At 42.4% G+C, this 26,697-nt stretch overlaps 1 protein-coding gene across 1 annotated transcript in view; it reads left to right on the top strand.

Annotated features, from left to right (window-relative positions):
* Positions 1–12,762: 12,762 nt before the first annotated feature.
* Positions 12,763–26,697, top strand: part of DBF4B (DBF4 zinc finger B) — a 32,662-nt gene continuing 18,727 nt past the window's right edge. Inside the window, exons 1-3 of the mRNA XM_043584731.1 lie at positions 12,763–12,940; positions 13,456–13,521; positions 26,070–26,224. Coding sequence (XP_043440666.1) covers positions 13,488–13,521; positions 26,070–26,224 — 189 coding nt within the window. The 5' untranslated portion in view covers positions 12,763–12,940; positions 13,456–13,487. The remainder of the gene's footprint in view (positions 12,941–13,455; positions 13,522–26,069; positions 26,225–26,697) is intronic.

Consider the following 26,697-nt stretch of genomic DNA (forward strand, 5'->3'; position numbering starts at 1 on the left):
GCTCAGTCCTCTGTGAAGTGTCTGACTCTTGATTTCTACTCAGGTTATGATCCCAAGGTGGTGGGACCATCCCACCTTGTTCTCTGTGAGTGTGGAGCCTGCTTGAGATTCTCTCTCCCTCCACCCTTCCCCCTCTGGCCCTCGCTCTCAAAAAAAAAAAAAAAAAAAAAAAAAAACTTTACAGAAAGTCTGATAATATGCTGTGTTGATCTGTGATTGGGTAGCAGGCACTGGAAAACGTTGAAGCTGGAAGTAAATCAGTACAATCTTGTTGGAGGGCAATTTGAAAAGATCCAGCATTCTCCTTCTGGGAACTTATTATAATATGTACATGTGTGCACAATGACATATTTTCAGGGATATTCATTACGGTGATACTTATTTCAGTGAAAGGACAGAAATAGTCTCCATTCTGTTACTGGGAGACTGGCTCAAGCTACAGAAAGGAGTACTGGACAGCTGTAAAAATGGAGGAAGCCCTTTATGTCCTGACAGGTAACAAAACTCAAGATAGATTGTTAAAGACAAAAGTGAGACTCAGAACAGTATGTGATGTTTGCTTCCATTTGTGTTTGAAAGAAGGTAGGGTACAGAGAATACATACACATATGTATCCGTGCATGTGCATAAAATAGCTCTGGAAATATACACAAGGGGTGGGAGGGTGGTTGTCACTGAGGAAGAGAACACTGGGAGACTAGTTTCAAAACATCTTGTTTTAAAATTATGAGCTATTTGTTGGGGCGCCTGGGTGGCGCAGTCGGTTAAGCGTCCGACTTCAGCCAGGTCATGATCTCGCGGTCCGTGAGTTCGAGCCCCGCGTCGGGCTCTGGGCTGATGGCTCAGAGCCTGGAGCCTGTTTCCGATACTGTGTCTCCCTCTCTCTCTGCCCCTCCCCCGTTCATGCTCTGTCTCTCTCTGTCCCAAAAATAAATAAACGTTGAAAAAAAAATTAAAAAAAAAAATTATGAGCTATTTGTTATATTTATTTACCTTGCATTTGTTTTTAAAGAAATAGGGGTGCCTGGGTGGCTCAGTTGGTTGAGTGTCCCACTCTTGATATCGCCTCAGGTCATAGTCTCACTGTTGTGGGATCCAGCCCTGCATCAGGTTCCACACTGTGGGCTCCAGACTGAGCTTGGAACTGTTTGGGATTCTCTCCCTCTTTCTTTTGGGATTCTCTCTCTCTCTCTCTCTCTCTCTCTCTCTCTCTCTCTCTCTCTCTCCAACTGGGCATGCCAGTGCCCTCTCTCTCTCAAAATAAACACACATTTAAAAAAGAAAAAAAAAAAAAGAAACCCTACTTGAATACTTCCTCCAATCTCATTTTCTTCCCTTCCTCCCCAGAGGTAACCACTATTCCTGAATTTGGTATTTATCTTCCTCTTGAATGTTTTGAAACATAGTATATCTTACACAGTATGATATACTGTGTATGTGTGTGTATGTATGTATCCATACATATATATGTATCCATAAACAGAATGTCACATTGTTTTGCATTGTTTTGCATGTTGGACTTTTCATTCTACAGTGTGCTTTTTTTCACATAAAACTGTTTAAAATATTTCTGCATGTTGGGCACCTGGCTGGCTCAGTCGGTGGAACATGTGACTCTTGGTCTCAGGGTGTAGAGATTACTTAAAACTAAAATCTTTAAAATATTTACCGCCATGTTGATACATACAGCTCTTATCCATTCATTTAAGCCACTGTATAGTATTCCGCTGCTTGAATATATCTAGTTGATCCATTCCTTTGTTGACAGGCATTTAGATTATTTCCCACTTTTCCAAATAGTGCTCCGATTCACATCTTATAAATGTCTCTTTGTATGTTTGTGGGAAAGTTTCAGTAGGCCAGTAAGCATCAAACATTTTTGCCACATACTCTTAGAAGTAAAAATAATTCCCCATGCATTTCTAATGTATGAATGTGTATTTATTTATGAATTCTATATGTGAACCGCTATAACAAATTAGTGTGTCCATGATAAGACATAAAACATATAAAAGGGGGGATTGAAAAGGGAAGGAAGGGGCTCCTGACTGGCTCAGTCCATAGAGCATGCCACTCTTGATCTCAGAGTCGTGAGTTTGAGCCCCACATTGGGAATAGAGATTACTTAAAAAAAAAAAAAGTGAACTAAATAACATATTACAAATATCCTACATATTGCAAAAATCTGTAGTCAAAATAAGGTTGCATATGCTTCATTACTTTGCCCACTTCTTTTTTTCTTTTCTTTTCTTTTATGTTTATTTATTTTTGAGAGAGAGAGAGACAGACAGACAGACAGACAGACAGACAGACAGAGTGCGAGCAGGGCAGGGGCAGAGAGAGAGGGAGACACAGAATCGGAAGCAGGCTCCAGGCTTGAGCTGTCAGCACAGAGCCTGACGTGGGGCTCGAACCCACGAACCGTGAGATCATGACCTGAGCTGAAGTCGGACGCCCAGGTGCCCCACCACCTTAACCGTTTTTAAATGTACAGTTCAGTAGTGCTAAGGATTCATTACTGGCAAGAATTTCTCTTGAACTTCAGTGATTTTTTTCACTTGTTGGCCAGCTGCCTCCCTCTCAATGCTGGTTGGATTTTCATTGAACCTGAGTGTTTGTACTTGGAGCATTCACTTGTGAGTAATCTAAATCTTGCTTCTTTGAACCAATTTTGTTAAATCCTGTGTCCACTTTGGAGGGTTAGGAAAAGCAAATCCAGATAGCATAATCTGGATTATGTTTTAATGTTTAATCCATCTATCTGGTCATATGTAAACTACATAGAATATGAACATACAAACACACCACAGAGCTGAAAGAAAACACACAATACCCCTCCAGATATGAAGCTTCCACTTCCCCTTCCCCAGGTAACTCACCTGACTTACTACATAACCAAGGTGTGTGACAAGAGAGGCCCCGGGGAGGGCACCAGTGTCAATCGATTTACGACAGGTTAGCAAAGCTTACTTATGTTTATTCTTTTAGCTAAAAAATAAATTTAGGGGCACCTGGGTGGCTCATTCGGTTAAGCGTCTGACTTCGGCTCAGGTCATGATCTCGCTGTTTGTGGGGTCGAGCCCCGCATTGGGCTCTGTGCTGAACGCTCGGAGCCTGGAGCCTGTTTCGGATTCTGTGTCTCTGTCTCTGCTTCTCCCCACTCATGCGCGCGCACTCTCTGTCTCTGTCTCTGTCTCTCTCTTAAAAACAAACATTACAAAAACTTTTTAAATAAATTTAATTCTAATGTCTCCTTCCAGCAGCTCTGTAATTATCTTGTGCTGGGGGGGTACACACCTCTCTCTGGAGACTAGGATATACCTAGAAACAATTGCTGGGTCGAACGGCACATACAATATTGGATGTCTTGAAATTGCTCTCCTAAGGTTTTGTTCCAGGTTATATTCCCACCCTTTTCCTCACTTTTTTAAAAAAAGAATTTAGTATAGTGTTTCACACAGTAGGTTTAAAAAAAATTTTTTTAAATGTGTATTTATTTATTTTTGAGAGGGACAGAGAAAGTGCAGGGGATGGGGCAGAAAGAGAGACAGAATCCCAAGCAGGCTCTGAGCTGTCAGCACAGAGCCCGACACGGGACTTGAACTCCCAAACCACTAGATCACCACCTGAGCCAAAATCAAGAGCCAGATGCTTAACCAACCGAGTGCCCATGCCCCCCTCCTCCTCACATTTTTGTTAAAACTTGGTTTTGTCATAATTTTTCCAGTCAAAAGGGTGTGAAATGGCATCTGTTTAACTTGCACTTTCCTAATTACTAGTGAGTTTGAGCATTTTTTATATGTTTATTATCCATTAAATTTTCCTCATTTTTGAATTGCCTATTTATATCTCTTATAGACTTTTCTGTTGGATTGTCTTTTCCATACTGATTTGTAAGAGTCTATTTTTCTTTTCTTTTTTTTTTCTATTTCATCATTTTCTATTCTTTATTCTTTCTGACCACCTGCAAATTTTGAGTGTACCCATTCTTCATGTTCTGACTTCTCAAGGTGAACAGTTAGCTGATTCATTTTCATTCTGTCTTATTTTCTAACAGCATATCCATTTACGGTCATACATTTCCCTCTAGTTACTTTAGCTGAATTTTACAACTTCTTTTTTAAAAAAATTTTTTTTCAACGTTTTTATTTATTTTTGGGACAGAGAGAGACAGAGCATGAATGGGGGAGGGGCAGAGAGAGACAGAGACACAGAATTGGAAACAGGCTCCAGGCTCTGAGCCATCAGCCCAGAGCCCGACGCGGGACTCGAACTCACGGACCGCAAGATCGTGACCTGGCTGAAGTCGGACGCTTAACTGACTGCACCACCCAGGCGCCCCTGAATTTTACAACTTCTTAAACAGCTTTTGATATGTAGTGTTTTTGTTTTTGTTTGTTCCTTTGGTTTTTGTTTTGTTTTTAGGTAAGCTCTACACCCAACATGGGGCTGAAATCAGGAGTCTCACACTCTACTGACTGAAACAAGTTTTCCTGATACATAATTTTTAACTGTTGGCAGTTCTCAATATATTGCATTTCCTCATTGTTTTACTCTCCTATCATGAATTATTTGGAAGTATGGTTTTAATTTCCAGGGGTATGCATTTGGTTTTACTCCCTTAAAATTTTTTTCTTTATTGATTTTTTTTTTTACTGTTTATTTTTGAGAGAGAGAGAGAGACAGACAGCGCATGAGTGGGGGAGGGGTAGAGAGAAAAGGGGACAGAGGATCTGAAGGGGGCTCTGTGCGGGCAGCCAGAGTGGGGCTCAAACTGAGGAACCATGAGACCATGACCTGAGCTGAAGTTGACTGCTTACCTGTCTCAGCCACCCAGGTGCCCCTTTTTATTGACTTCTAACTTAATTATAATATGGTCATAGGAGATGTTCTATATGATGTTGATTTTTTTGGTATTCGTTGATACATTAGTGGCATAATGTAAGTCTATTCTTATACTCCTCCGTGTGTACTTGAAAATCATATTTATTTTCTAATATTTGTATATTAAAGTTTGTCATATCATTTAATCTTTTATATGTTACAAATTTTATTTTATTTTTGTTTCATCTGTCTTTTCGGGGTAAAAATCTGTTAAAATGCCCTACGATATATGTAGATTTCAGTCTTCCCTTGTATTTCTGCCTTAAGTATTTTGAGGCTCTGTTTGTTAGATTCATGTGAATGCTAGGTTTTACCTAGTTCCTAGTGAATTGTTTATCATCAAGCAATGATACCTATATCCCTAATAATTCTTTTATCTCTTAAGATCTGTTTTGTGTGCCTGGGTGGCTCAGTCAGTTAAGCGTCCAACTTCAGCTCAGGTCATGATCTTGGAATTTGTCGATTGGAGCCCCACATGGGGCTCTGTGCTAACAGCTCAGAGCCTGGAACCTGCTTTAGATTCTGTGTCTCCTTGTCTCTCTAACCCTACCCCGTACCCCTCTCTCTCTCTCTCTCTCTCTCTCTGTCTCTCTCTGTCTCTCACAAAAATAAACATTGTGTGTGTGTGTGTGTGTGTGTGTGTGTGTGAACAGATTTTAATATTGCTGTGTCAGTTTTCTTTCTTCATGTTGCCGGACATTGAGAGGCAGCACAGAGCCGTGTTAAGAGCATGGCCTCTGGGGCGCCTGGGTGGCTCAGTCGGTTAAGCGTCCAACTTCAGCTCAGGTCACGATCTCGCCCTCTATGAGTTTGAGCCCAGAGTCGGGCTCTGGGCTGATGGCTCAGAGCCTGGAGCCTGCTTCGGATTCTGTGTCTCCCTCTCTCTCTGACCCTCCCCTGTTCATGCTCTGTCTCTCTCTGTCTCAAAAATAAATAAACGTTAGGGGCGCCTGGGTGGCGCAGTGGGTTAAGCGTCCGACTTCAGCCAGGTCACGATCTCGCGGTCCGTGAGTTCGAGCCCCGCGTCAGGCTCTGGGCTGATGGCTCAGAGCCTGGAGCCTGTTTCCGATTCTGTGTCTCCCTCTCTCTCTGCCCCTCCCCCGTTCATGCTCTGTCTCTCTCTGTCCCAAAAATAAATAAACGTTGAAAAAAAATTTAAAAATAAATAAATAAATAAACGTTAAAAAAATTAAAAAAAAAAAAAGAGCATGGCCTCTCTAGTCAAACTGCCTGGGTTCAAATCCCAGCCCTAACACTTTCTGGCTGTGTGACCTCAAGCAAGTTATAACCTCAGTGTTCCCATGTATAAAATGGGCATTGTTAACTACTCACCTCACCAGGTTTTTAGGAGGATTAAAGTAATTACTATTTTTAAGGCACTTTGGGGGCCCCTGGGTTGAGGGTCAGACTCTTGGCTTCCGCTTAGTTCACGATCTCACAGTTCACAGGAGTGGCCCCATCACACAGTCAGGCTCTGCGCAGACAGTATGAGCCTGCTTGAGATTCTGTCTTTCCCCTTCTCTCTCTGCCTCTCTCCTGCCCATGCTTGTGCACTCTCTCTCTCTCTCTCAAAATAAATAAATAAATTTTAAAGCACTTGAATATCATGGTATAAGAGCTACCTATGTATTTATAAAATAGAGTAATTAAATATATCTGCGTTCCTTTTCTGTGTCATCATTTTATAGGCATTCCTCTGATAAACACCATATATAACTGGTAGATACTGCAGTGCTGCAGTAGATATTACGTAAGTCCTAGCACATATGTGTGAGTATGTGTGTCTGTAGAGTAACTCCTAAAAATGAGATTGCCAGGTGGAAAGATGTACATCTGTAATTGTGCTAGGGAGGGCCAAATTGCCTTACATAGGAGGCTGGTACAGCCCCAATGCAAGGAAGTTTGGCACTATCTAGCAAAATTGATCTTTGCCAGTCTGTTAAATGAAAAATGGCATTTCAGTGTAGATTTCATTTGCATTTCCCTTATTTTAAGTGAGATTGAGCATATTGGAATGCTCTTTGTATTTATTTTCCTATGAATGTTCCCTTCCCCATTTTCAATTGGGTGGTTGTTCTTTTCTAGATCTATTTATGCAAGTGTTTTAGATATTGGGAGGTCCTTGTTCTATGATGAGCTGAATTTTTTTTTTTTTTCACTTCAAGCACTTTCCTTCAGGAATCAAGAAAAATGCTGAGAAAGAAGGTTTTGAAGTACTATCTCAAAATATTTTCTGCCAGATAGTAAAAGGTACCTTTTTCTGGTCACTGACTTTGCACTAAATGCATGTTTAATATTCAAAACCTCACTCTGAGGGTGGCTGGGTGGCTCAGTGGGACTCTTGATTTGGGCTCAGGTCATGATCCCACAATTTGGGAGATCGAGCCCCATGTCAGGCTCTGTGCTGACAGCATGGAGCCTGCTTGGGATTTTCTATCTCCCTCTCTCTGTCCCTCCTCTGCTCACGTGTGTACACTTTCTCTCTCTCTCTGTCTCAAAATAATAAACTTAATTTTTTTTTTTCTTTCAACGTTTTTATTTATTTTTGGGACAGAGAGAGACAGAGCATGAACGGGGGAGGGGCAGAGAGAGAGGGAGACACAGAATCGGAAACAGGCTCCAGGCTCTGAGCCATCAGCCCAGAGCCCGACGCGGGGCTCGAACTCACGGACCGCGAGATCGTGACCTGGCTGAAGTCAGACGCTTAACCGACTGCGCCACCCAGGCGCCCCTCAAAATAATAAACTTAAAAAAAATTAAAACCCCATTTTCTGTTAGATAATGTTATCTTCCTTTTAGAAATGAAAAAACTAAAGATCAGAGAGATTCAGTCATTCATTCGTGCAACAAATATTTAGTAAGCACCCACCAGGTTCTTCATTTTGGGCAAAGAGCAGTGAGGGAAACAGGAAAGGTCCTTCACTTTATTGTCTTGCATTCTGGCTGGGGAAATATAGACAACAAACCGGTAAACAGATAAGATACTTTCTGAGAGTGTTAAGTGCCGTGAACAACATAAGCCAAAGTGGCACACCCGGCAAGGAATGGGGGAGCTGCTGTTAGGTTGGATGGTCTCCGCAGTCCCATATGAAAAAGTGAGATTCAATCTGATGCCTAGAAGGAAAAAGAAGAAATGGGAAATGGAGCTGTTAGTGCCAAGGCCCTAAGGCAGCAACAAGTTTGGCTCATTCAAGACACTGGGAAGTTTGGGGGGGCCTGGGTGGCTCAGTGGGTTAAGCAGCTGACCTTGGCTCAGGTCACGATCTCCTGATTCACAGGTTCGAGCCCTGCGTCGGGCTCTGTGCTGACAGCTCGGAGCCTGGAGCCTGCTGGGAATTCTGTGTCTCCCTCTCTCTCTGCCCCTCCCCTGCTCACGCTTAGTCTCTCTCTGTCTCTCACAAAAATAAACATTAAGAAAGAATTTTTTAAAAAGACACAGGTAAGTTTGGTCAGGGGAGCAAAGAGGGAAAGCCGCTGGGTGGGTATGTAAGGGAGGGTAGTTTGACTGGTTTTATTTGTCAGTCAGGATAAGCTACGTTCGCAATTCTGAAATCGGTTCGCTTTGGTTTCAGCCCCCTATTTTCTTTTTTAAAAATTGAGGATTCCAAATAGCTTTTTTTATGCATTTATCAGTTATCTGTTGCTGTGTCACCCCAAAATATGACTTAAAACAACACCAGGCACTGATTTTCTCTGGGTTGTCTGTGGGCCTGGAACCTGGGAGCAGCTTGGTTGGGCTTTTCTGCCTTGGGATCTCTTGTGGGGTTGCGGTCATCGAAAGCTTAGCTAAGGCTGAAGAATCCATCTCCTTGCGAGATGGCTCCATCACAGTAGGGGGTGCTGCTGTTCGCAGGAAGCCTCCATTCCTCTGTCTCCACAAGAGCCTCTCCACAGCATACTTGAGTGTTCTCAAGCCATCATTGCTGGCTTCCCTCACAGCAGGTGATCTAAGAAACAGCAATGTGGATGTTGAAATACTTTTTATGACCCCGTCTCAGAAGTTGCACATCATTATTTCCTCTAATGGTAACTCACCCTGTTTGATGTGGTCACGACTACCAGGAATTGAATATCCTTACAGGCCATCTGGGGAGACTGGCCACCACAATGTTGTAGAGGCCGTTTTTAGGCAACAGGCTTGAACGATGGAAACCTGAGTAAGGTAGAAGAGCCCAGGGTGACCCCAGCTCTCTGGCCGAATACAGAGAGGCCCAGCAGGCTACCCACCTCAAAATATCCATAGGCCCTAACTAACCAATGGGCTATTTACAAGCAGGCACAGTTACCAAAAAAGGGAAAATTCCACAGGTCTTCATACCTCTTCACCTTCTCTCTTTAAAAACCGCCTCCAGGGGCGCCTGGGTGGCGCAGTCGGTTAAGCGTCCGACTTCAGCCAGGTCACGATCTCGCGGTCCGTGAGTTCGAGCCCCGCGTCAGGCTCTGGGCTGATGGCTCGGAGCCTGGAGCCTGTTTCCAATTCTGTGTCTCCCTCTCTCTCTGCCCCTCCCCCGTTCATGCTCTGTCTCTCTCTGTCCCAAAAATAAATAAACGTTGAAAAACAAATTAAAAAACAAAAAAAACCCGCCTCCAGCCACTGCCTCGTTACCAACAGCCTCTCCTCTGCTGTCTTGCCCACTGCTCCCTTGTAGTGTATTTAATAAATTGTCTCCTTTGTTCTGCCTAGGGTGAATCCTTCCACTGCCTGTGCCCCCGGCCCTCACCCTATCAGAATGCCCCACATTTGGGGGCCCCTATCCAGTTGAGAGAGACACCACAAATGGGGGTATTTTTCAGTTTAAATTTATAAATTGGGGTGGTTCAGTCAGCTAAGTGTCCCACTTCAACTCAGTTCATGATCTCGTAGTTTGTCAGTTGCGAGCCCCGTGTCCTGTCAGGCTCTCCACTATCGGCTCAGAGCCCGCTTTGGATCCCTGTCTCCCTCACTCTTTGCCCTTCCCAGCCTGTGCTCTCTCACTGTCTCTCTGTCTCTGTCTCTCTCTCTTTCAAAAATAAATAAACATTAAGATTTTTAATTTATACATAGAAAGATTTTATATATTTGAATATATATTTAGAAAATAAAATCTGTGATATTTACCACATTAGAAATTAAAGTTTAAAAATATTGTTGATTGGGGCACCTGGGTGGCTCAGTGGGTTCAACTTCAGCTCAGGTCATGATCTCACAGTTCCCCAGTTCAAGCTCCGCGTTGGGCTCTGTGCTAACAGCTCAGGGCCTGGATTCTGTTTCAGATTGTGTGGATCTGACCTTATCTCTGACCCTCCCCCACTCACGCTCTAGTTCTCTCTCAAAAAAAAATTTAAAAAATTAAAATTAAAAACATAAAAATACTGTTCATTTAGGGGCATCTGGGTGGCTCAGTCAGTTAAGTGTCCAACTCTAGATTTCAGCTCAGGTCATGATCTCATGGTTTGGGAGTTCGAGCTCTGCGTTGGGCTTATGCTGGCAGTGTGGAGCCTGCTTGGAATTCATTCTCTCTCTCTCTCTCTCTCTCTCTCTCTGTCTCTCCCTCCCTCCCTTCCTGGCTCCTCCTCTCCACTGCTCACGTTCTCTCTCTTTCTCTCAGTAAGGAAAAACTTGAAAAACATATTGTTCATTCAAGAATACGTCCATTATGTGTTAACTTAAATAATGCACTTTTAATGAAAAAATATTTTCCAAAACAAAAATAATTAGAAGAATGGCATTGTTTCTAATATTTTAAACAGAAGAGTGTTAGATTCTTACTTTTGCTTCTGCATAGTCCACTAAACATTCATGAGAGAATGAGAATGAAAAATGGAAAACAATGTTTCTGTGTTATTACCAAAATAGTTTTGACTTCATGGATCCTTCTGAAAGGACTGTGCTACACTTTGGGAACCTTGGATTTGATTATGATATAGTAACAAATGATATCAAAATCTCAGTAGCTTAAAATAATAAAGGTTTATTTCTTGCTTATGCTACAAATCTATTTGGGGTTGCCCCTGGTTCTGTTACCTGTCATCTTTACTCAGGAACTCAAGCCGACAGGTCAGCTTCTAGCTAGGACATTGCCTGTCATTGTGATGGGATAAAAGAACTTGGTAAATGATCCTGTCTCTTAAAACTGGTGCTTGAGGGGCGCCTGGGTGGCTCAGTCGGTTAGGCGGCCGACTTCGGCTCAGGTCATGATCTCGTGGTCCGTGAGTTCGAGCCCCGCGTCGGGCTCTGTGCTGACAGCTCAGAGCCTGGAGCCTGTTTCAGATTCTGTGTCTCCCTCTCTCTGACCCTCCCCTGTTCATGCTCTGTCTCCCCCTGTCTCAAAAATAAATAAAAACGTTAAAAAAAATTATAAAACTTGTGCTTGAAAGTGATGTCATTTTTTTTCTTTTTTCATCAGCCAAAGCGAGTCACATGGCCAAGCTTTAGTTCATCAGAGCTGTTATGTATAGTCTAGTGTAGGGAGGTGCCCCACTGGAAGGGATAAAAGTGTGTATATATATGTATATATATGTATATATATGTATATATATATGTATATATATGTGTGTGTGTGTATATATATATACACACACGTATATATAAATAATATAGTGCTTAGAGAATGGATTATTTGGGGTGGATGTAGGAAGCTACTTGAGTAAAAGTAGTGTTGGGGTGCCTGGCTGGCTTAGTCAGTAGAGCATGCAGCTCTTGATCCAGAATCATGAGTTTGAGCCCCACATTGGGGATAGAGTTTACTTTAAAAAAAAAAAAAAGAAAAAGTAGAAGTTGTGTTAAAAATTGACACAGTGCTTCGGGCAAGAAAGTATGGTGGCTTGAACTAAGATGGTAGAGGTGGTCTGATGCAAGATGTACTTCGGAGTTGGTAGAATTTGTTTCTAGAGTGGGAGTGGGGATAAGCTGAAGTAGGATAACCTCTAGGTTTTTGTCTTGAACAACTGAGCGGATTATGTGACATTTACTGAGATGGAGAAGAATACCTGGGGTTTTTTGAAGGGTGGGACAGTGAAAGAAATGTTCTGTTTTGAATGTGTTGAGCCGGAGGTGTCCATTAGACATACAAGCAGAAATGTCCAGTATCCACTTGAATATAGAAGTCTGGAGATCAAGGGAGAGATCCGAACCAGATGTAGAAGTTCTGCAGGCATTAGCACAGAACTGATTGTAAAGCCATGGAGTTGAATGAGATCTCCTGGGAAGAAAGTGCTAATATGGAAGAGAATAGGACTAAGGGCTAAAGCCTTGGCATGCTGCAACATTATAGGTGGAACAATGGCTTCAGATTCAGCAAAGGAGATTGTGGAGCCATTGAGGGAAGGTGCAGGCTCGTAGAAATAGGAGCAAAATGAAGAAACTGGCGGGAGGGAGGGAATAGTCTCCTTTAATGTTCTAGAAGTTGGATCAGTTGAGTACAGCAAAGTGACCATAGGATTTGGGAATGTGGAAGTTACAGTTGACTTAGACAAGTACAGTTTTAGTGGAGAGGTGAGGGTCACACTAATTACATGAGTTGAACAGATGAGGAGACACCTCTTTTGAGAATTTTTTTTGTTGGGTGGGTAAGTGGAGAAAAGGGAGGGAAACAAAGATGTGAAGATGAAATGATGTGTACGTGAAATTTTTTTGTAAATGCTCCGTGATAGGCCTATTTTGTTATTGTCGAACTCCTAGGAATTTCAAACCAGCTCAGTGTGAAGAATCACGAAAACTAGGCTACCACTAGTCCTCAACTTCCTGTCTGTGAAGGCGCAGAGTATCTCCACCCAATGAAAAGCCAAGAAATGAAGGGAAGGGACGGATGGAGAACGCCGGCCGGAATAGGAAGGGAGAAGGGAGGTTTTGCTGAGGTTAACATTGACCTCGCAGGGCCACCGTAGGGCAGACCCTCGCAGCTATTACGCTGTATTAGGGGCGGGGCCGACAGGAAATTTAAACCCGAGCCGCGGCCCAGGGCGCCTGGAGACTGGTCGTGTACTTGCGGAGAGGCCACGGCCACTCGGTCGTTTGAAAAAGCTCATGGAGCCCGCGAATACACTACGGAGACCTTGAGGAGGGAGCCAGGAAAGGGTACGGATGCCGGGAAGGGGAAGATGGGGTAAGAAGGAAGGTGGAAGGAAGGGGTTAAACGAGTGTAGAGAGGATAAGAGATCGGGAAGGTGCACAGGAATTGGGGAGCTGATAGGGGCAGAAGCTGAGGAGCGTAGAGGAGCCGAGAAGAAGGGCTTACTGGCGTGGAGGAGGTAGAGGTCTAAAGGTGGCAAGTTGGGACTGAGGGGACAAGAGCCTGGAGGGAAGCACAGGGATTGAAATACAAAAGGGGTGGCCAAGAGGCCATGGGAGTGAAGGCGCAGAGTTCTAGAGGGGGTGGCGGGATTGAAGGACAAGAGACACGGGAGGTGAGATGGGATACGGATTGTGATGGAGTTCAGTCTTCCTTTCCGCCCCCCCCCCCCACCCCTCCCCGAGAGCCGCGCTGGGGGGTTTGCAGGAATTGGGAGGCCGGGGGTGGGGGTTGGGGGAGAGGGTAGTAGAAGGTCGAAGGCTAATGAAGGTGGTTCTGATGCTGTTTTGTCCTTTCTCAGGTGACGGCAAATTCTCAGAGCTGCAGAGTCCTATGGCTGAGAGTAGGCTCCGGGCTCCTATCGTAGGTAGGTAACAGGTCAGAACTAGGGATGCCAGGTCGAAGATGGTACTCCTGCACCAAGTCTTTTGGAATGAAAATCATGGTGGAGAATTGTTAGCGCTATTGAGGTTTCCTAATTACTTAGTGGCTCTGAGTGTGTGTATATGGAGGGATGGCATGAATCACTTAGGAATTCGTGGTAAAGGTCAAATAAGAGCTTTCAGTCTGATATTACTAACAAGATGAGCAGATGGAGAGTCAGGATAGACTACCTTATTAAGCTCATATTCATGGTTATTTTTACCATAAACCCACTGAAATAGACAAGTATTGCAGCCATACTCACTTCTGTCACTTCCTTCCCCTCCCCTAGTCTCTTCTAGTTTTAGTTCTGGATTGTTAGAGATACAAGCTTTGGTTGCCTTTGAAACAGCAATACACTTTACTAAGTTCTTTACTCTTTGTTTGCTGGAGGACTTTCTCCAAGAGTGTTTTCAAAAGGGGGCTTTATGTGATAAACTTTCTGAAGCTTGTATGCCTGAGAATATCTTGATTTCTTCTTCGTGTTAAATTATTGAGTCAAAGTTTTTTCCTTCAGTATTTTCTTCCTGCAAAAAGTAGATGTTGTTGGGGTGCCCAGGTGGCTCAGCAGGTTAAGCACCCGACTTCAGCTCATGTCATGATCTCACCGTTTGTGAGTTCCAGTCCCACATGGGGCTCTCTGCTGTCAGCGCACAGCCTCTTTCAGATCTTTTCTCCCTCCCTCCCTCCCTCCCTCCCTCTCTCTCTCTCTCTCTCTCTCTCTGCCCCACTTGCACGCATTCTCTCTCTCTCTCTCAAAAAAAAAAGGTGTTGTTGATAATTGATGTAGGTCTGATTCTTGTTTCTTTGTAAGTGATCTGCTTTTTTCTTTTTCTTTTTAATGTTTATTTTTTATTTTTGAGAGAGAGAATCCCAAGCAGGCTCTGCATTGTCAGCACAGAGCCCAACGTGGGACTTGAACTCATGAACCCGAGATCATGACCTAAGCCAAAATCAAGAGTCAGATGCTTAACCAACTGAGCCACCCAGGTGCCCCCTTGGCCTACTTTTTTTCATTAGAAGATTTTAGATGATTATCTTCATACTTGTTCTTAAAATTCACTGTAATATGACTATGAAATTTGAAGGGTTTTAAAAAATTTTTATTATAGTTTTATGGTTTCATAATTTTAAGAGGCTAGGTCTATGTCTATGTCTCTGCCTCTCACACACTCGCCCCCGCCTCCTGTTTCCTACTCTCTAGAGTGCCATTGTTTACAGCTCTTACAGCTATTTCTTCTAATATTTACCTACTTATTTCTAAATAGCATGCCCATACTGCCTTTGTTTTCTTTTTTAATATTTAAAAAAATTTTTTCTTAATCTTTATTTTTGAGAGAGAGACAGAGCGTGAGCAGGGGAGAAACAGAGAGAGAGGGAGACACGGAATCCGAGGCAGGCGCCAGGCTCCAAGCTGTCAGCACAGAGCCTGATGCGGGGCTCGAACTCACGAACTGTAAGAGCATGACTTGAGCCGAAGTCAGACGCTTAACCGACTGAGCCATCCAGGTGCCCTTTAAGATTTTATTTTTAAGTAATCTCTACACACAACATGGGGCTTGAACTCACAACCCCAAAATCAAGAGTTGAATGCTCTTCCAACCCAACCAGCCAGGTGCCCCTGCTTTTGTTGTTTTTAACTTAAATTATATCTGTTGACTTCCTAGTATGGAAAATAAAGATTTTTTTTCTGTCTCCCCACTTAGCACACACAAACACACACATTTTCCTCCTCTCCTCCTCCTAGTGCATATGTAGTCATCTTTGATTGGTCATTTATTTATTTGCAGTATCGTGATTATGTTTATTCACAGATGACCCATGTAGTAAACTAGGAAATATGCTTCATTTTCTTTTCTTTTTTTTTTTTTTTTTTTTTTTTAAATTTTTTTAACGTTTATTTATTTTTGCGACAGAGAGAGACAGAGCATGAACGGGGGAGGGTCAGAGAGAGAGGGAGACACAGAATCTGAAACAAGCTCCAGGCTCTGAGCAGTCAGCACAGAGCCCGACGCGGGGCTCGAACTCACATACCGCGAGATCGTGACCTGAGCCGAAGTCGGACGCTTAACTGACTGAGCCACCCAGGCGCCCCTCTTTTTTTTTTTTAATGTGTGTTTATTTTTGAGAGAGAGAGACAGAGCAGGGGAGGGACAGAGAGAGAGAGAGGACAGAGACACAGAATCCAAAGCAGGCTGGTTCCAGGCTCTGAGCAGTCAGCACAGAGCCTGACGTGGGGCCTCGAACCCACGAGCCGTGAGATTATGACCTGAGCCGAAGTTGGACGCTTAACTGACTGAGCCCCAATATGCTTCATTTTCTATGTATGATCCCTAATTCATGTTCAGACTCTTACCAGAAGTATAAGCCTTCCCTTAGTATTTTCAAGCTCATCTGAGAATCCATCAGTTTCTTCTTTGTCTGGAGAACGTACCTTCTGAAACCATTTATCTTAGTACTCTAGTCTGGTCCAGCTGAGTGCTAGGCTTGTTGCACTGATTTCATCCTAGAAACTCCCTTCATCGTTCTGGGGATTTCCCTTGGTTTTTCCTGTGTAGGATCCCCTCTATCATAAATTCCTATGTTTTTCTCTCTACATTTACTTCCTCATCTTGATAGAGTACCCCTTCTAGTATAGCCTCCTGAGAAAGGGTACTAGACAAATTTTTCAAGACCTGCAGGTCTTACAATTCTTTATGTTAACTTATATTTGAATGATAGTTCAGCTGGTTAAATAGTTCTAGGCTGCAAATAATTTTTCCCCAGAATTTTGAAGACATATTCCACTTTTTTCTTTTAAGTGTACAATCTTTTTGTTTTCTTTAATTTTTTATTTTGGAGGGGGAGGGGCAGAGGAAGAGGGAGAGAGAGAATCTTTTTTTTTTTTTTTTTTTTTTTTAACGTTTTTTAATTTATTTTTGGGAGAGAGAGACAGAGTGTGAGCAGGGGATGGGCAGAGAGAAGGAGACACAGAATCGGGAGCAGCTCCAGGCTCTGAGCTGTCAGCACAGAGCCCAAGTGGGGTTTGAACTCACAAACTGTGAGATCATGACCTGAGCCGAAGTCGGACGTGGACGTTTAACTGACTGAGCCACCTAGGCGCCCCGTGGAGGGAATCTTAAGCAGGCTCCACACCCAGCTTGGAGCCCAACTCGAGGCTCAATCTCATGACCATGAGATCGTGACCTCATCCAAAATCAGAGTCAGATGCTTAACTGACTGAGCCACCCAGGTGCCCTGTTGTAATTTTTAATTCCAGTATAATTTACATGCAGTATTCTGTTGTTTCGTATGTACAATATAGTGATTCAGCCACTTTCCACTTGTAGTTCGTAGTGTAGGGCGAAGTCTGATTCTGTGAATATTTCTACCTTCCTCCTGACACAACAAAGGCCTAGACTGGTCTGTCTCTGAACCATCCCTGTCCCCATCTATAGCATTATCGCCATCTAGCAGCAATATGATTATTGTGTGTCTTTTTTACTTCCAAATTAGTCATTATTATCATTATTGGTTTATACAGTGATTGTTGAGATTTATACATAATTTTGGCAAATTTTTGGCATTTCAGTCCTTCCTTGTGGGTCTAGCTTCCTTCATCCCAAAGTATACCTCTGCGAAGTCCTTCAGTAAAAAGTGGTTGGGGAATAAATGGATTTTCTTTGTTTGAAAAATGTCTTTATTTTGCCCTCATTCTTGAATAATTGCCCAGATATAAATTCTAAGTTGACACTTATTTTCTCCCAGCATTTTAAATACTTATTTTAGTGAAATAAAACATTTAATAATTTAATTATTTTATGGTCTACAGTGACCCTGAATGAAAGCGTCTATTCAAAGCTGTTGGGGATCTAATTTTGCTCTTTATTTCTGCTGATTCTTACCCACTGTGGTTTGTTTCCTTCATGTGTTTTATAATGTTGGAGGGTGAGTTTAATGTTTGATGATGCTTTATATGAGGAAATTTGGGGAACCCTGAGCTAAGCTGTGCCTCTAGAATCGATTTGCATTTAGTTACTTGAAAGTATGCCAAAGGTGTTAAGAGCTGGGATTACTTTTTATGTTAATTTCTCTGTTTGATGGTGATGGTAGTGGATTCTTAGACCACATAAGTAATGTGAATTTGAATTCTCAGAGAAGACATTTTTCTTGCAGAGCCAGGCTAAGAAAGTATTCCTTTTTTTTTTTTTTTTTTTCAACGTTTATTTATTTTTGGGACAGAGAGAGACAGAGCATGAACGGGGGAGGGGCAGAGAGAGAGGGAGACACAGAATCGGAAACAGGCTCCAGGCTCCGAGCCATCAGCCCAGAGCCCGACGCGGGGCTCGAACTCACGGACCGCGAGATCGTGACCTGGCTGAAGTCGGACGCCCAACCGACTGCGCCACCCAGGCGCCCCAAGAAAGTATTCCTTTTAAAAGGTCTCTTGGTGGATGGATTATTTTCTGATTTACCTTTTCTCCTAGATCCGTGTGGGATTTCTCAATTCTAACTCCTCACTCTAGGCAGGTGCAAGACCTTATCTCCTGATCTCCTGGGTGTGTCAGGCTCATCAGTCCCAAACTCTTTGCTTTTAAGCCCACAGACTCCCTCAGGGCAGTCAGCATTGGCTTTCCCCACTGTGGTTTTCAGTTTTCTCATTATTTGGGGTCATTTGTGGAATCTTACTTATTGATTTTGTGAACTTAGCAGTTAGGTGGGATTTGTATTTATATTTTAACTGGTATTTTTAGATATTTTGTATTAGAAAGGCTTTTTTTGTTTTGTTTTTAATGTTTATTTATTTTAACAGAGAGAAAGAGAGCTTGTGGCGAGGAGGGGCAGAAAGAAAATCCCAAGCAGGCTGCACACTCACTGTCAATGCAGAGCCAAACTCGGGCCTCGATCTCAGGAACTGTGAGATCATAACCTAAGTGGAAATCAAGTCACGCTTAACCCACTGAACCCCTGTATTAGGAAGGCTTTTAAATTACTGGTCTCCAGTATTACCTGAAATAAGCCAAAATCCTGTGTTTTGTGGGGTTTTGTTTTGTTTTTTCCTCTTTCTCCTTAATGTCCTGAAATTTCTTGACAGTGTGTCCTGATGGGGGACTTTTTTCATTCATGGAGCTGGTACTCGGTGGAAACTTTCATTCTGGAAACTCCTTTTCGTTCTGCAACATTTCTTTCTTTTTTTTTTTTTTCATATTATACATTTCTAAAAAGTTTTTCTTTTTTTTTTAAGTGTTTATTTATTTTTGACAGAGAGAGAGAGAGAGAGACAGAGCATGAGTGGGGGAGGGGCAGAGAGAGAGGGAGACACAGAATCTGAAGCAGGCTCCAGGCTCTGAGCTGTCATCACAGAGCCCCGATGCGGGACTCGAACTCACAGACCACGAGATCATGACCTGAGCCGAAGTTGGATGCTCAACCAACTGAGCCACCCAGGTGCCCCAGAAGTTTTTCTTGTGTTTCCTTTTTTATACTTGTCTATGTGTTTATGGAACGCAATGTATTCCTTTATCTCTCCGAGGATATATAGGGTATTGTTTTTAGGTTTCTTCTGCTTTCCTGTATTGTCTCTATTTCCTCTAAGTCTTTTTTCTGTTTGGTAGTTAGATTTCTTGTTAGAAGCTTTCTTTAAATATCTGATCTTTGATTACCCATTCATATTTAAAAGTGAGGCAATGAAATGCCAATTGGAAGGGGGTTATCAGTTGGTAGATTTCATTGTGGGTAATCATGCTGGAACCTGGCAATTTTAGGAGGGGGGGGGTGTCTTTTTTTTTTTTTTTTTTTAAGTTTATTTTTGAGAGCGTGAGAGAGTACACAAGCAGAGGAGGCGCAGAGAGAAAGAGGGGGGACACAGAATCCGAAGCAGGCTCCAGGCTCTGAGCTGTCAGCACAGAGCCCCGTGTGGGGGGAGCTCAAACTCACGAACCATGAGATCATGACCTGAGCGAAGTCAGACGTGTAACTAACTGAGCCAGCCAGGTGCCCCTGTCCTCTTTTTTTTTAATGTTTACTTATTTATTTTGAGAGAGAGAGAGTGTGCCAGCATGGGGAGGGGCAGAGAGAGGATCCCAAGCAAGCTCCGCACTGTCAGCGCAGAACCCAACTTCAGGGCTCAATCTCACAAACCATGAGATCATTACCTGAGCCCAGATGCTTAACCGACTGAGCCACCCAGACACCCCTTGGGGGATATCCTGTATTTCAGGCTGCTATAACAAAACATGGTAGACTGAGTGGCTTAAACACATTTATTTCTCATATTACCAGAGGCTGGTAGTCCCAAGATCAAGATACCAGTAGATTTGTGTTCTTGGTAAGGGCTCGCTTCTAGCCTTGCACATGACTACCATCTCACTATGTGGTTCACATGAGCTCTTCTTTGTGCCCTCATGGATGGAGAGAGAGAGCACGCGCTCTGGTCTCTCTTCTTGTAAGGACACCAGTCCCCTTAGGGGAGCTACACTTCATGATCTCACCTAAACCTAACTACCTTCCGAGGGGTCACTTCCTACTACTATCACATTGCGGGTTATAAGTGTGGTTGTCCGCATTCTGGGAGTTCATTAGGGGATGAGGTCTACAGGTCTCACCGTTCATCATGTGGGCATCCTCTTAATCTCGTGTGTTTTCATTGGGACTTTATCCCTGCTCTCACCTGTGCTCAGTTTCCTCTAGTCCAGGGATTTTTCATTCTCAGCATTATTGACGCCTAGGATGAGATAATTCTGTTGCAGGGGGTTGTCCTGTGCCTTATACGATGTTAAGCAGCATTCCTGGCTTCTATCGGGTAGGAGCATACCCCCTAACAACCAAAAATATTTCCAGACATTGTCAAATTTCCCCTGGGGGCAAAATCTCCTTCAGTGAAGAACCACTGCTGTAGTTTGTTTTATTTATTTATTTATTTATTTATTTATTTATTTATTTATTTATTTATAAGTGGATTCCTTGTTCAATGCGAGGCTTGAACTCACGACTCTGAGATCAAGAGTCACAAGCTCTACTGACAGCCATCTAGGCACCCCACCATTGCTGTAGTCTTCTGCCAGGGTAGGGGAAGGTTCTGGGTATCTAGCTGTTCCTTTGAAAGGCTTCCAGATAACCTCTTTTTCAGCCCCCCATTTCACTCCAGCATTCTCTTCTGGTCCCTCCAGTTTCAGGGCCTTTCAGCTCCAGCTTGCTTCTCGTTGGCCTTAGATGCCACTTTCTCTGGTCTCCTGCCTCTTTTCCACTCATCCATCTGCTTTCCAGCTTCCACAGTTTACTGGCATCTCTTGTCTCTTGTCATCTTGCCAGTGTCTTTGTCCATTGTTCTCATATTCCTCCTCCATATTTATTCAGAAGCCTAGACCGTTGCTTCTTCAAATGTTTTCTTCCCTCCATTCTTTTTTTCTTTCCCTTTGCAGCCCCTCTGTGATGTTGCTTACACTTCTATTTCTGTCCTCTCCATTTCTTTATCTCCTCTCGATACCTTCTGGAAGAGTCCCTCCACCTGAGCTAGTAGCTCACACTGTGTTACAAGATTTAACTCCCATCTATTTAGAGTTTGGTTTTTTCCCTGTTCATTCTTCACTTTAAAGAAAGTTCAGACTTAGAAATTTCAAAAACAGGGGGTTCCTGTATACTCCTAGCCCAGCTTCTTCCAAATACTTACATCTTATGTAACCATAGTACAATTTGAAAACTCAGGAAATTATATTGATAAAATATTAATCTATAAATCTTATTCAGATTCTACTAGTTGTTTCCTGGCATCTTTTTTTCTGGTTTATGATCCAATCCAGAATCACGCCCTGCTTTGAGTTGTCATATCTCCTTAGCCTCCCTTCTATTTGGGAGGAGGTCTTCTTTATTTGTTGTTCATGACTTTGGTACTTCAGAAGGACAGAATGCCCCTCAATTTGAGTTTGTTCACTATGTCCCTATGGTTGGATCTAGGTTGTGCAATTTTGACAAAGAAGTGATGTTGTGCCCTTTGTAGGATGTGGTGTCAGAAGGCACATGAGTGGCTAAGGCTCGTCACTGGTCACGTTAACTTAATCATTTGATTAAAGTGGTGTCTGGAAGGTTTCTTCAATCATAAGTTACCATTTTACCTTTATAATAGTCTTGAAACTATACAAATACTGAGGTTTATTTATTTATTTATTTTTTTACTCTGATCATAAATGATCTTTACTGAAGCATGCCTATTCTTGTAGCTCAAAACAAATATTTTAAAAGAATAATATACCTAATAAAAATTGACATGAGTGTTTTATTTAAAATTATTATAGGGAAAAAAATAACAAAAAAAAAAAAAAATAATAATAGGGGCACCCGGGTGGCTCAGTAGGTTTAGCAGCTGACTTTGGCTCAGGTCATGATCTCGCAGTCCACGAGTTCCAGCCCCGTGTCAGGCTCAGAGCCTGGAGCCTGCTTCATATTCTGTGCTTCTGTCTCTCTCTGCCCCTCCCCTGCTCACATCTGTCTCTCCCTCTCACAAAAATAAATTTAAAAACATTAAAAATTTTTTTTCATAAATAAAATCATATTAAAAACAAATAGACATTTAGAAGATATTTGTCATTTTAGAAAACACAGGCAGTAAGAATTAAACTAACTTTCCAAACTCACTGCCAGAATTAAAATTGCATATCACAGAAATGTTTAGTAAAAAATATTGACCAACAGATTATAGCACAAAAGTTGAATAAATAAAAGCCTTTCTGATTCTTTTACCAAAAAATCATGAACTATTGAATTAACAATAGAAAGTTCACATTAACTTCAGAAAAAAAGGGCATCTACGCAAAGCAGTCAAGGTGATCTGTAAAATGCAGTGTTGTATTTACACTGTGTATGATCAACTGAATGCAATAAATTACTCCGGAGGACTTTTTTTTTTTTTTTTTTTTTTGTATTTATTTTTGAGAGAGAGCGAGACACAGAGAGACAAAGTGTAAGCTGGGAAAGGGCAGAGAGAGAGAGGGAGACACAGAGTCTGAAACAGGCTCCAGGCTCCTCACTGTCAGCACAGAGTCTGACATTGGGCTTGAACCCACGAACTGTGAGATCACAACCTGAGCCAAAGCCGGATGCTTAGCAGACTGAGCCACCCAGGCGCCCCTGTATTATTTTTTTTAATGTTTATTTTTGAGAGAGAGAGTGTGTGCTAGTTTAGGAGGGGTGCAGAGAGAGAAGGAGACAGAGGATCCGAAGTGGGCTCTGAGATGACAACAGAGAGCTTGAGGTGGGACTCCAAACTCCCGAGCCGTGAGATCATGACCTGAGCCAAAGTTGGACACTTAACCAACAAAGCCACCCAGGTGCCCCACAAGTATCAAATTAAAAAAAAAAATTTTTTTTAACATTTATTTATTTTTGAGAGATAGAGAGTGAGCAAGGAAGGGGGAGAGACAGAGGGAGACACAAAATCCAAAGCAGGCTCCAGGCTCTGAGCTGTCAGCATAGAGCCTGACGCAGGGGCTCGAACCCACAGATCGCAAAATCATGACCAGAGCCGAAGTCGGACACTTAACTGACTGAGACACCCAAGCACCCCTAAAAATTGTTTAACGATAGTTTTTTATTGAGGTATGATTCATATTCTATATAATTCATCCATATTATCACAATGCCTGTTAAGTATTTAAATATCCCCTCAATACGATTATGTGACACAATTTACAATATTTGATTTACTGCATATGGACTGTCCAAAGGGGGTGGGTACTAATTATTATCACTCTTTCAGAAGTGAAGAAATAGAGATTCAAAGACACGAAGTGAGATTGTGACTTGTCTAGAGTTACACAGCTAAGTAAGAAGCAGAGCAGGGACTCACAACAAGGTCTCTTCTGTGAAATGTCAAGGTGACTTTCCAGTATTTTCTGTCTCTGAACTAGGGCTTTCAGGAAGAGAGAGATTTAGGGGGCCAGAAGGTAAGTGCCTGAAGGTCAGGTGCCAGCTGAGGATGGGAGAGCAGGCTCTGGTTTTGGGGGAATAATGCTGATATGTAAGTCAACATCTCTTCCCTAAATAGTTCCCAGTCTGATGGGGAGTCCAGGGGTTCATCCTGAAGGAGTAAACAAGAATATGAAGCTGAAAAATACTAAGAGGAAAGATAATAAGTAATGTGAAACTCAGAAGAAGAAAGATACTGAGGAGGTGCAAATGAGTCTGATTGGGCAGTAGCAAGGAGCGATGCAGGAATTTATGGAGTCAAGGAGTTTTAGGAGATTTATAAAAATATCTGTTCCAAACCCCTCATTTATTTATTTTTTACTTTCTATTTTTTTTTTTTTTTACATTTATTCATTTTTGAGAGACAGAGCATAAGCGGGGGAGGGGCAGAGAGAGAGGGAGACACAGAATCAGAAGTAGGCTCCAGGCTCCAAGCTGTCAGCACAGACCCCGATGCGAGGTTCGAACTCACAAACCGCGAGATCATGACCTGAGCTGAAGTCAGAAGCTTACCCGACTGAGCCACCCAGGCGCCCCTATTTTTTACTTTCTAAACGGCCAAGTCAATGACCTAGTTTTTTCAAAGTTTATTTATATACCTTGAGAGAGAGGGAGAGAGAGAATCCCAAGCAGGCTCCGCACTATCAGCACAGAGCCCAATGGGGGGCTCAAACTCATGAACTATGAAATTTTGACCTGAGCAGAGATCAAGAGTCAGATGCTTAACTGACTGAGCCACCCAGGCGCCTCAAACCCCTCATGTAAAATCCAGCAGTTTTATTAACTATATCATAGTGTTTGCTGTTCTGGGTCCATTTTTTCAACTATGTGATAAACTCTTCGAATTTGTTAGTTCAAAACATTTTTTTATGTCAGGGAACTATGATTTTTAGTATTCTGGGATTTTTGTTTTATTTTTTGTCTTCAGGGACTCTCATCTGTATATTAGAAGTTCTTTGCTTCAGTGGTTGTCACATTCTCTTGAATCCTTTTTATCTCTTCAAGTTTTGGGTTTTTTTTTTAAGTTTTATTTGAGAGAGACAGAGATAGTGTGAGTGGGGGAAGGGCAGAGAGAGGGAGAGAGAGAATCTCGAGTGAGCTGTGCACCATCAGCGCAGAGCCTGATGCGGGGCTGGAACTCACGAAATCGTGAGATCGTGACCTGAGCCAAAACCAAGAGTTGGACACTTAACCAACTGAGCCACCCAGGCACCCCTATCTCTTCAAGCGTTAAGGTTTTTTTAATGAAAGTTTTCAATCCTGCAACAAAGTCTAAAGACTTTTACATTGAGCATTCATATACACACCATTTAGATTTTATCATTGACACTTTAATATATTTATTTTATCATGATGGATTTCTTTTAATGTTTATTTTTGAGAGAGAGGGGAACAGATGATCCAAAGCAGGCTCTGCACTGACAGCATCGAACCTGTTGTGGGTCTCGAGATCATGAGATCATGACCTGAGCTGAACCTGATACTCAACCAACTGAGCCGCCCAGCCGCCCCTATCATGATGGATTTCTATCCATTATATTTTTGATACATTTCAAGTGATTTGTAGACAGTACCTTTCTCTCTAAATAATATAGCATGCATTTCATTGATCAGAATCCCATATGTATTTATAGGTTTTTCTCTTTTATATACAAAGAAATGCACAAATCTCAAGATTATATTCACTGAAGGGTTGGGTTTTTTGTTTTTTGGATTTTTTTTTTTTTTAGCTTTATTGAGGTGTAACTTACCCACTATAAAATTCATTTGTTGTATGCTTTCAGTGATTTTTAGTTACTTTACAGAGTTGTACATCTAATACAATTTAATTTTAGAATACTTTCATTACCCCAAAAAGAACCTCATGCCCATTTTCAGTCACTTGTTATTCCCACCCTTGGTCTTAAGCAACCACTAATCCAATTTCTATTTCTGTATCTTTTCCTTTTCTGAACATTTCATATAAATGCAATCATATAATATGTGGTCTTTGTATCTGGCTTTTCTGACTTAGCATGTGTATGAGATTCATCCTGGTTGTAGCATTTGTCAGTGGCTCGGGTTTTTTTTGTTTGTTTGTTTGTTTGTTTGTTTTTTTATTGGCCCAATAATATTCCATTGAATGGATACACCACATTTTGCTTATTATTTTATTTACACTTGAATTATTTCCTATTGGCTGAATGAATAATGCTACTATGAACATTCTTATACATGTTTTTATCTGGACATACAGTTTCGTTTCTCCTGGGTTTATGCCTAAGAGTGGGATTGCAGGGTCGCATGTTAACTTTATGGTTAGCATTTTGAGAAGCTGCCAAACTATTTCCTCAAGTGGCTGCACCATTTTACGTTCTTGCCATCCACGTACCAGGGTTCTGATCCCTTCACATCTGGGCTTCATGAAGGTAGGAATGAACGCCAGTCCCAGGTTCATCTTTATGTGCCCAGGGTCTAGCGGGGGCACACCACAGAGGCTGTCGTTGAGCGTTGTTCGGCTTGCGTGACTCTCAGCCCATGCTTCTCACTTTGTTCCCTTTTGTTCTTTCCTAGGGGCTCAACTGGAAGTTTCCAGTTGTCTGGAAAAATGCCGGATGAGCTCTGCAGATGCTGGGAGGCAGCCCTTCTCTGGAAAGTCCTTTTATCTGGATCTGCCTGCTGGCAAGAGTCTCCAGTTTTTGACGGGGGCCATCCAGCAGCTGGGTGGGGTATGTAACCTGCTTGTGACTTGTGATATCATGTGCCTTTGTGGGTTATCGGGCAGGAGCTGGAGAGGGATTGTATCTGTGACTTCTAGGTATTTGATATCTTCGCTTCTGGACTCTTAGTTTTCACAGCTTCATTTTATTATTATTTTTCTTTTTTAATATCTATTTATTTATTTTGAGAGAGAGAGGTAGAGAGCGAGCAGTGGAAGGGTGGAGAGAGAGGGAGACAGAGAATCCCAAGTAGGCTCCCCACTGTCAGCATGGAGCCCAATGCAGGGCTCGAACTCACGAACTGTGAGGTCATGTCTTGAGCTGAAATCAAGAGTTGAAGGCTTAGCACCCAGGTGCCCCTTTTTTCACCGCTTTCTTGAGATGTAATCCATATACCATACAGTTCACCCATTTAAAATGTACAACTCAATGGTTTTTGGTGTATTCACAGAGATATGCAAGCTGTGTGAATACACAATTTT

Source organism: Prionailurus bengalensis, chromosome E1 (assembly GCF_016509475.1).
Source record: "Prionailurus bengalensis isolate Pbe53 chromosome E1, Fcat_Pben_1.1_paternal_pri, whole genome shotgun sequence".
Taxonomy (NCBI): domain Eukaryota; kingdom Metazoa; phylum Chordata; class Mammalia; order Carnivora; family Felidae; genus Prionailurus; species Prionailurus bengalensis.